A 10,593-nucleotide genomic window follows, 5' to 3' on the forward strand; every position below is an offset into this window, starting at 1 on the left:
TTTCCCAAAGGAATAAGTCTTTCCCCAGGACCTGCGAATAGATAAAGGATCTGAGAATATTTCGGTGTAGAAAAAAGTTTAGCACTAAAAAAAAATTAACAACCATTTTAACCCTCCGTCCCACTGTGCGCCACCATTATATTTATAGTTACCAATAAAAGAAATGTTTAAACTTTTCATCCGACGCTTCAGCTAAATAAAACAAATAAAAGTCGGCACAAGTCTGATGGGGGGCGACTTTGGAGTACCGTTCGCATGGAATTGAGAGGAAGTCTGCTACTGCAGGAAATAGCTCACCGTGTGATAAGAACTACTGACATACATCTTCTTTGATAGTGATCTGGATGGCCACATGCAGATGCTTATCACCAAACTAAATGAAGATATGGATCTGCAAGAACTTCCGCTATGTTGGAACTACCAAAAAAAAAACAAAAAAAGAAGAAGACAAATGCCAACGTCATACGAAAATCGCAAAATACTCCCATTCGCGGCAGAAGGGTGCGATAATTAACTAATACTCTCATAGCCCATAGCCGAGAGATAAACAACAACAACAACCGTTTGGATAATAAACATTTGACGACGCCAGCGACTATTTACGGCCACTTTATTAGACGTTTTGTGATTTTAAAACCAGTCGACAACTGCGGATGGCAGGCAGATTGTGAAATTAGAATTTGTTTGGAGATGTGACGGAACATCGGAATATTTAAAAATCGCTAATTTCAAGTGGTGTCCTACCAGAAAGACGTACACATTCGTAACAAAGAGAGAGAAAGTTAACGACATAGAAAATCTGTCGCCATGGATTTCGATCGGGTCCTTGAAAAATGTGGCAATTTCGGTCCATACCAATGGGTGGTCCTTTTGCTATTCGGTTATACAAACATCATGTCATCGATGCACTACTTCTCTCAGACATTGATTAGTTTCACGCCGGAACATTGGTGCTATCATCCGCAAATGGAGAATAAATCATTTGACGAGATCCACGATATATATCAACAGTTGCAAAGTCCTCACTGTACCATGTTGGATAGTGTGGATGGAAATGGTAGCGCAGTGGCAGCGGATGGTTTGCTGTGTCGAGAATGGATTTACAAAAAGGAGGCGGGATATGAGAGCATTACAATGGAGGTAAGTTGGAAAAGTGAATGTGGTGTGAAAAAATGTGAAGTTGTGGATTTGTTAAAATATGCCATAGAAGGTTATTTGAGCGGAAAACATGGAATTTTCAACGACATTCAAAGAAGGACTACAAGTATTTTTTTAATGGGACAAAATCTTCTTAAGCCTTTGAGGAAATTTTGTCTATGCGAAATAGGTCTTCTTCAGGGCCTCAGCAATATTTCTCATAGGAAAATATCTTCGTTGAGGCTCTGAAGAGTTGGTTTCTAATGGAAAATTACTTATTTGGGCTCTGAGGAATTTTTCCATCTAGGAAAAACGCCTTTTCCCTGTTAACCTGAAAAATGTTTTTCTGTAGAAAAAGTTTTGCTTAGGATCGGATGATTTTCTTCTCTTTTTCATTCATCAATTTCCATCAAAACAAAAATTTTTTTCGAGGAAATTTTCCCCCATTTTTAACACACTCCTAAATATTCGTCGAAGACGATATAAAATATATATATTCATGATCAGCATAAAATTTGCAGTCGATTTAACGGTGTACGTCTGTCTCTTGAAATCAATATGCAATTCACATTATTAGACGAAGAGCTTTGTCTGAATAGTGTGTATCTTGTTTAAATCCACAATAAGTTCGACCCAGCCGAACTTTATTTATTTGTTTTGGTTATAAACGAGTATAAAAAATTCAACTACGTGCTTTGGATATTTTTTTTTAATTTAGGTAAATAAATTATTGCATAGCATAATCGATGTACAGAAAGAGTAGAGTATTAATGTTTCAAACCGGGAAGAAAGCTGATTGAGAATCAATGGCCAGGCGAAACTAGAATCTTGAAATTTCGCACGACGGCCAGTCATGGTGCGTAGGCGTGTGATGAGGCTGAGTTTTTTGGAAATTCGTACTAAAAGGGTACGAAAAGTACAAAAAAGTACCAAGAATTGAATATGAGCTGAAATTTGGAATAAGAGACACGGATAGAGTGCAAATGGATGTATCAAAGGATTTTCGGAAATTCGAATTTTTAGTGTTACGGTTAGTTCGAAAATGGTACTCAACTTCTAAAATAGTACTATTAGGTATTTAGTGGAAGGTTTGTGACAAAGAGGTCGTTTTGGTAATGTGTACTACACGTGCACGAAAAGTACTAAAAAATAAAAGTAACACAGCTGAATGTGAAGGTCGAGGGAAATTTAATACCCCAAGATCGTAGGGGTCACATTCGATAGCGTGTTCAAGTCGTCCACGCAAGCCACAGCTATCTGCGACAAGATGGAAAGTAGGACGTAGGTAGGAAGTAGGTCTTCAAGGCGCTAGGCGGCAGCACTTGGGGTGTGAACAAGGAAACCATGTTGATCTCGGTCGGTTTGTGGTCGGCTATGCGGCTCCAGTGTGGTCTGGGAAAATTAGTGCAACGCAGTGGAAACACATCCAGACCTGCCAGAATGCTGTCCTGACTCCAGTGGACCATCTACATGAGGAGGCGAAAGTTCTTCCCTTACGTCTGCATTATCATTGACCAAGAAGCCTATCAGGCAGGTCTAAGTGACATTCATAATGATGCAGTCACAGATGCCATCAACAATTACAGGATGAATTTCGTCCTCGGAGTCCATCCACATCCATTACAGCTGAAAAACGTCAGCTGCCAGGGTATATTTTAGCGCAATTACGTTCAGAATGGTGCAGTCTTCTCAATTCGTATTGGGAACGAATTGACGAAGATGTGCGTGACGTCTGCGTGTGTGCGGCGTGTGATTCCTGCCCGTGCATTACGCTGCACCTCTTTAATTGTACCCCCAAAACTAGCCAACTCACTCCAGAAGATCTCTGGTTAAGGTAGCCAAATTTTTAAAACTAGAGCCTGAACCAGACTAGCGGAATCCAAACATCTCCATGTATTACCGCTACAACAACAACTAAATAGTGCGATATTTGGTACCATTTGGTAAAAAAGAGCTTGAAATCTAAAATCTGGTATTAGGGTCGCTTTTCATGTGTAATCTGGGCATATGTAGTTGGTTTCGGATATGTGCACTAGAATTGTACGAAATGTACTAAATGGTACTATGTTTGGTATTGGGTGAAGGGTTAGAAATGGTATTCTGAAATTTCATATAGAGGTCGCTGTTGTTGTCCAGAGTGGAGAGAAGGGGGTGGTGTTCGACAAGCATAGTATAGCTGTACGAAAAGTATGGTAATAAACTTGGCATTGCATCTTAGAATAGAGCTGAAATTCTGAAATTTGATATGGTGGCCACTGTAGGTATATAGTTTTAAGAGCATGACGTGGATTTGGGAATGCGTACTATGATTCCGCCGAAAAATACAAATAGTACTAAATTTGCCGTTAAGTGAATGGAATTCGACATTAAGGTCACTGTTGGTGTCTAGAATTTAAAATAATTTTGGTCAGCATTTTCTTTTTTGAAATTTCAATTTTATGATTGTGATTGAAATCATTGCATTTGAAAAAAAATGAAATTCAAAGACTTCGTTTTTATACCCTCAGCCATATGGTTAGTGAGGGTATATATCATTTGATAAAACGTGCCTCATCGAAATAACGGTTTTAGACCCTAGATCTCTTTAGACCAAGTCCGTTTCAGGACATTTGTAGTCGATCCAGCGATGTCTGTCCGTCCGTCTGTCTGTCTGACTGGTGCGCACGATAACTCTCGAAGGGAGTATCCGATTTGTTCCAAACTTGGTAGATCGTAATATTATTATAAAACTTAGGTCGAGTTCGGAGTTGGGTCCACAAAAGGTTCACATTTTCAAAAAAAGAATTTCACTGCCCAGAAAGAGAATGAATAATCCGATTTTTCTCCAACTTTGCAAATCTTAATATTTGCATCAGTGCTAGGTCAGGTGTGAAAATGGACAATATCCCTCCACTCAATGAAGTACCTCTCCCACAAAGGGGTCCAATTTTTGAATAATTATAACTCTTATAATATGTGATGTAACAGACTGATTGTCTTCAAATTACACAGATCACTATATTTTTATTAACACAAAGTCTGATGTGAAGATGAAATATACCGATCGACTCCTTCTGGTAATATCTCACAAAAGGTCAAAATTTTCAAAAAAAAAAAATAAATAAATAAATAATAAATTAATAAATAAAAATATTTCCTGCAAAGAAAGGGAAGCAATAATCTAATTTTGCTCTTACTTTTCAAATCCTAATATATGCTCATTTTCTAGGTCAGGTGCAAAAATGGATAATATCGGTCCACTCCATCAAGTGCCTCTCCCACAAAGGGTCAAACTTTTGAATAATTATAACTCTTATAAAATATGATGTAAGAGCCCGATCGTACTCAAATTTCACACATCGTACTATTTTTATGAACCCAAGATCTGGCAGTAAGACGGAATTTATCGGTTCACTCCTTCTGGCCATCCCACACAAAGGGTCAATATTTTGAATATCCATGAAGCTCATAAAATGCGAAACTTACATCCGATTCCATTCAGAATTTTTACATCTCAATATTTCCATCAACACAAAATCTATTATAGAGATTGCAGAGATCAGACCATTTCTTCTGGTACCTCCCCTACAAAGGTTCAAAGTTTTGAATAACCAAAACGTTTATAAAATCCGAAATAAGCATCCGGTTCTGTTCATATTTCAGATATTCCATTATTTATACTAACACAAGATCTGCTGTGAAGATGTGATATGTCGGTATACTCATTCTGGTACTTCCCCCACAAAGGGTCAACATTTTGAGTATCCATGAAGCTCATAAAATTCGAAATTAACATCTGATTCCATTCAGACTTGGCATATCTTAATACCAACATAAAATTTGTTATAAAGATGGTATAGATTCCTTCTGGTACCTCCCCCACAAAGGTTTAACGTTTTGAATAACCAAAACGATTTTAAAATCCGAAATAAGCGATTCTCTTCATATTTCACACATCCCATTATTCCTAGTAGCAGAAGATCTGCTGTGAGGAAGGGATATATCGGCCTACTCATTCTTGTACCTCACCCACAAAGCGTCAAAATTTTGAATATCCATGAAGCTTATAAAATGCTGATTCCAATCTGATTCCAAAATTTCCATCAGCACAAGATCTTTTGTAAAGGAGATCGGACCATTTCTTTTGGGGCCTCCACCATATAGGGTTGAAGATTTGGAAAAACAAAACGCTCAAAGAAAGCGAAATAAGCATCCAACTCTCTTCAAGTTTCATACATACAAACATTTTTGCTAACACGAGAACTGTTATAAAGGTGATACATATCTGGGAACCCCTTCTGGTATCTCACCCACAAAGGGTCAAAATTTTCAATACTTTTATATGTCATAACTTGCGAAACAAGACAGCGATACTTTACATCTTGCTATACCTAAATATTTTTTTTTAGATATTTTTCTCAAGAAGAAACCTGAGGCAAATATGGAATTTATCGGAATTTATTATTTCGTATAAAATTGGATATAAATGTTAGATTTTTTTTGTAATTTTGCCCATACCAATATTTTTATCTGTATTAGATGAAGTATGAAAATGGAATACTTCGTTCGACTGTATCTGGTACCTCACTCACATTTTAAGATTTTCTAAAAATTATCAAATATCTCATATAAAGTGAAGGAAGTAGTCGATATAGTCCAAACCTGGCACGTCGCAATATTTATATCATATTTTTTTAGGGCCGATACGAAATGGACAATACTTGTCCATTCCTTCGGAATCTACCTCATAGCGGGTCAATTTTAATTTTTTACCGACCGATTTTGCATAAATTCCGAATAATATGAATATTTTTTTCACTTACATCCACAAAAGAAACTTTTAGTAAAAACAAGTGAAAAATCAGTAGGTTCGGCCAGGCCGAAATTTAGATTTTCAATTGGAATCAATTTGCAAGTTGAAAAGCAGTAAGTTCGGCCGGGCCGAACTTTGAATACCCTCCACCACTTGGAACGAATTTGGAAATTTAAAAAAAAATCCTTAAAAAATTCTGTTAAATTTTAAAAATACCGAATATTGCCGTTATATTGGGGACTATACGACGTGGACCTACATTAGCATTGTTTGCCATTAGCCATTACCATATTCAAATTCGAAACTTGAAATAATCGGTGAATAATGTAGCTAAAATCATCAAAATATCGCAGATAGGGAGGTGCCGTTAAATTGGAGCTGTGCGAAGACCTGGACCAGCATAGACAATTTTCTGTCACAGGCTATTGCATCCATTACTAAAGTCAAATACGATATCTCAAACCATTTCGGTGGGTATTGTACCTAAACTCTTCAAAATACCGAATTTTGGGAGGTACCGTTATATGGGAGCTATAGGAAAACCTGGACCTGCATAGACATTTTGCTGTCACAGACTGTAGTTCCCATTACGAACTCTAAATACCAAATTTGAAATAATTCCGGTGAATAATGCCGCAAAAATAATCAAAATACCGAATATAGGGAGGTACCGTTATATGGGGGCTATACGAAGACGTGGACCTGCCAAGATAATTTTTTGTCATAGGCTGTAGTATCCATTTCGAACTTGAAATACCAAAGTTGAAACAATTCCGGTGAATAATGTCGCTAAAATCATCAAAATACCGAATATCGGGAGGTACCGTTATATGGGGGCTATATGAAAACATGGACCTATATGGCCCATTTACGAACTTAACCTGCCTACTGGAAAAATAAACGCGTGTGGAAAATTTTAGCCTTCTATCTCAATTCGTTCGAAAGATAGCGTGATTACAACAGACAGACGGACAGACAGACAGACAGGCAGACAGACAGACAGACGGATATGGCTAAATCGACTTAGAATTTTACGCTGATCAATAATATATATACTTTGTTGGGTCTGACATGAGTATTTCGAGGAGTTACAAACGGAATGACAAAGTTAATATACCCTCCATAGTATGGTGGAGGGTATAAAAAAATATCAATTATAAATATACCGAATGTAGGCAGCTACCCTTAAATTGGGGACTTTCATAGAAAATTGTCTGTTACAGACGGAAGTTCTCATTAGGAACTTCAAATACGAAATTTAATGCAATTCCGGTGAATAGTGTCGCTAAAATCATCAAAAAACGAAATCGGGATGACAAACCTCCACACCATGATGGAGGGTAAAAAAAAAATATAAATGATTTTATCATATTTTCCATTATTCCAATTGTTATGTCTGTTAATCATCTTAAAGATTATTGAAAACTTCCACCACAAATATCCCCCTTTTCTTGGCGATTAGAATTCGGATGGCCTTTTTACGAACTGTTTTATTCGTACATTAACCCACTATTTTATAAATGTTACTCATTTGAGCACATTATTTTATTACGCCTAAAAGTATGCTTCAATTTTTGACAATAACCAACATGCCTGGTTTTCTTTTCAGCTAAATTGGGTTTGTGACCAGGCTTTCAATAATGCTGTTGGACAATCATTTTACTATATTGGCGCTGTTGTTGGCACCATCACATTCGGATTTTTGGCCGATAAAATTGGTCGATTACCAGCCATAATTCTAAGTACCTTATCCGGGGGTATTGGCGATTTTCTGACCTCTTTCGTTAAGTCAGTGCCGATGTTTTCACTGTGCCGATTCATATCCGGTCTGTCGACGGACACTTTTTATGTTTTAATGTATATTTTGGGTGAGTAAAAAACAATCAAAAATATTCGAACAGAACCTCATTAAATGGTCGAGTTTTGAATTCAAATTTCTTTTTTTTTCATTTTTAGCCTTTGAGTACTTGAATCCCAAGAAGCGTACATTTGGTTTAAATATCACCCCAGCCATTTTCTATTGTGCGGGTTTGATGATATCACCCTGGTGTGCCATGTGGGTGCATACGTGGCGAAAATATCTGCTGGTTGCCTCGACTCCTGTCCTTCTGGTATTTATTTATCCTTTGCTGACCTGTGAAAGTGCCAATTGGCTGTTGACTCGTAAGAAATACGATCGTGCTGTAAAATGCCTGAAATGGGTGGCAAAATTCAATGGACGCCATGTGGAGGAGAGTGTTTTCGAAGAGTTTGTCGATTATTATAAGCAAAAAATCGAAATGGAAGAGAAGAAGATCAAAAACAATGACACCTTTTGGGGAATGTTCAAGACACCTCGGCTGAGGAAATTTACCATAATTTTGCTGATAAAGAGGTAAGTTGGAGATTTCTTGATTTGGACTCAAACTAACTAAAGATATAGCCTATCCTTTAAATGGTCTATATATAGACGAACTAGTTGGCTGGCCTTCAGGACGTCAATATAGACAACCTGGTTGCCTGGGCTTCAGGTCCTCTATTTATAGACGCCCTTGCTTGTTGTTAATTTATACTACATTGCGATACAATTTGTTCTCTTCCAGCGTCATCATAACAATGTCCTTCGATATAATTTCCCGTAATATGGAAGGCTTGGGTTCGGAACCCCTGAAACTATTCTCCTATACCTCAGCGTGTTATATTCCTGGAGGCCTTACCATCATAGCATTCCAAAATATAATTGGCCGTAAGGGTATGGCCAGCATATCCTTGCTGTTGGGTGGTATCATCACCGCCATTACCGGTTTCTTGGTGGCATTTTTGGATCCAAAAGTCAATGCCACTTTGCTGGCTATTATGGTGGGTTTGGGACGTTATGGTGCCGTTGTGGCCTATGATGCTGAAGCCCAATATTGTACGGAGATTATACCGACCAGTGTTCGAGGACGTGGTGTGGCCAATATACATGTCATTGGTTATGCTTGTAGTTTCCTCAATGCCTATGTTCTCTATCTGGCCAATTTCTATCGGCCGTTGCCATCGATTTTCATTAGCATAATTATGTTGGCCGGGTCGGTGCTGTGCCTATTTTTACCGGAGACATTAAATAAGTATGTAATAATGTTTTTTGTTGTTTTTGTAAATCTTAATTTTGTTTTTGTTGTTGTTATTACAGAAAACTGCCAGATACCCTCAGTGATGGTGAAGTCTTTGGCAAAGGAGAGAAATGGTATTTCTTCCCATGTTGCGGCAGCAGGGGCCAGGGCAAAACAGAAGACAGCGACGAGAAACAAAATACTCGTCTGTAATTAATTACAGTTTTATAGGAATAATTTTTATAGAGTTTAGGAAAATTATTAAATTAAGTAAAATACAAAAATTATTTAAATAAATATTGAATTTTGTTGTATCTATAGGAAAAGGGGAGGAAGCATTTATAGAAGGTCAGGGAGTCTCTATGGACAACTGGTGGCAAGTGAGTCTCAATAGACGAAGTGGAGGGACAGAGAGTCTCTATAGACGAGCTGGTGGGCCAGAGAGTCTCTATAGACGAGCTGGTGGGCCAGAGAGTCTCTATAGACGAGCTGGTGGGCCAGAGAGTCTCTATAGACGAGCTGGTGGGCCAGTGAGTCTCTATAGACGAGCTGGTGGGCCAGTGAGTCTCTATAGACGAGCTGGTGGGCCCAGGAGTCTCTATAGACGAGCTGGTGGGCCCAGGAGTCTCTATAGACGAGCTGGTGGTCCCAGGAGTCTCTATAGACGAGCTGGAGGGCCAGGGAGTCTCTATAGACGAGCTGGTGGGCCCAGGAGTCTCTATAGACGACGAGCTGGGTGGGCCAGAGAGTCTCTATAGACGACGAGCTGGGTGGGCCAGAGAGTCTCTATAGACGACGAGCTGGTGGGCCAGAGAGTCTCTATAGACGAGCTGGTGGGCCAGGGAGTCTCTATAGACGAGCTGGTGGGCCAGAGAGTCTCTATGGACGAGCTGGTGGGCCAGAGAGTCTCTATGGACGAGCTGGTGGGCCAGAGATTTTCTATAGACGAGCTGGTGGGCCAGAGAGTCTCTATAGACGAGCTGGGTGGGCCAGTGAGTCTTTATAGACGACGAGCTGGGTGGGCCAGTGAGTCTCTATAGACGACAAGCTGGGTGGGCCAGTGAGTCTCTATAGATGACGAGCTGGGTGGGCCAGTGAGTCTCTATAGACGACGAGCTGGGTGGGCCAGTGAGTCTCTATAGACGACGAGCTGGGTGGGCCAGTGAGTCTCTATAGACGAGCTGGGTGGGCCAGTGAGTCGCTATAGACGAGCTGGAGGGCCAGGGAGTCGCTATAGACGAGCTGGAGGGCCAGGGAGTCGCTATAGACGAGCTGGAGGGCCAGTGAGTCGCTATAGACGAGCTGGAGGGCCAGTGAGTCGCTATAGACGAGCTGGAGGGCCAGGGAGTCGCTATAGACGAGCTGGAGGGCCAGTGAGATGCTATAGACGAGCTGGAGGGCCAGTGAGATGCTATAGACGAGCTGGAGGGCCAGTGAGTCGCTATAGACGAGCTGGAGGGCCAGTGAGTCGCTATAGACGAGCTGGAGGGCCAGTGAGTCGCTATAGACGAGCTGGAGGGCCAGTGAGATGCTATAGACGAGCTGGAGGGCCCGGGAATCTCTATAGGCTGGCGGGACAGGGAGTCTCTA

The 10,593-nt window shown here is 39.9% G+C and overlaps 1 protein-coding gene across 1 annotated transcript; it reads left to right on the forward strand.

Moving 5' to 3' along the window:
• Window positions 1-617: 617 nt before the first annotated feature.
• LOC101893990 (organic cation transporter protein) lies at window positions 618-9,252 on the forward strand. Its single transcript, XM_005184684.4, has 5 exons — window positions 618-1,140; window positions 7,539-7,797; window positions 7,886-8,303; window positions 8,512-9,018; window positions 9,084-9,252. The coding sequence occupies exons 1-5, from the start codon at window positions 808-810 to the stop codon at window positions 9,214-9,216; spliced, it is 1,650 nt and encodes a 549-aa protein (XP_005184741.1). The 5' UTR covers window positions 618-807; the 3' UTR covers window positions 9,217-9,252.
• The last annotated feature ends 1,341 nt before the right edge of the window (window positions 9,253-10,593 follow it).

This window comes from Musca domestica, unplaced genomic scaffold (assembly GCF_030504385.1).
Source record: "Musca domestica strain aabys unplaced genomic scaffold, Musca_domestica.polishedcontigs.V.1.1 24, whole genome shotgun sequence".
NCBI lineage: Eukaryota > Metazoa > Arthropoda > Insecta > Diptera > Muscidae > Musca > Musca domestica.

Excerpts from the sequence above, each read along its gene's own strand:
- LOC101893990 (XM_005184684.4), top strand. The coding sequence starts at position 808 with ATGGATTTCGATCGGGTCCTTGAAAAATGTGGCAATTTCGGTCCATAC. Across the intron at positions 1,141-7,538 it reads ATGAGAGCATTACAATGGAG|CTAAATTGGGTTTGTGACCA; the intron begins GTAAGTTGGAAA and ends TTTTCTTTTCAG. Across the intron at positions 8,304-8,511 it reads ATAATTTTGCTGATAAAGAG|CGTCATCATAACAATGTCCT; the intron begins GTAAGTTGGAGA and ends GTTCTCTTCCAG.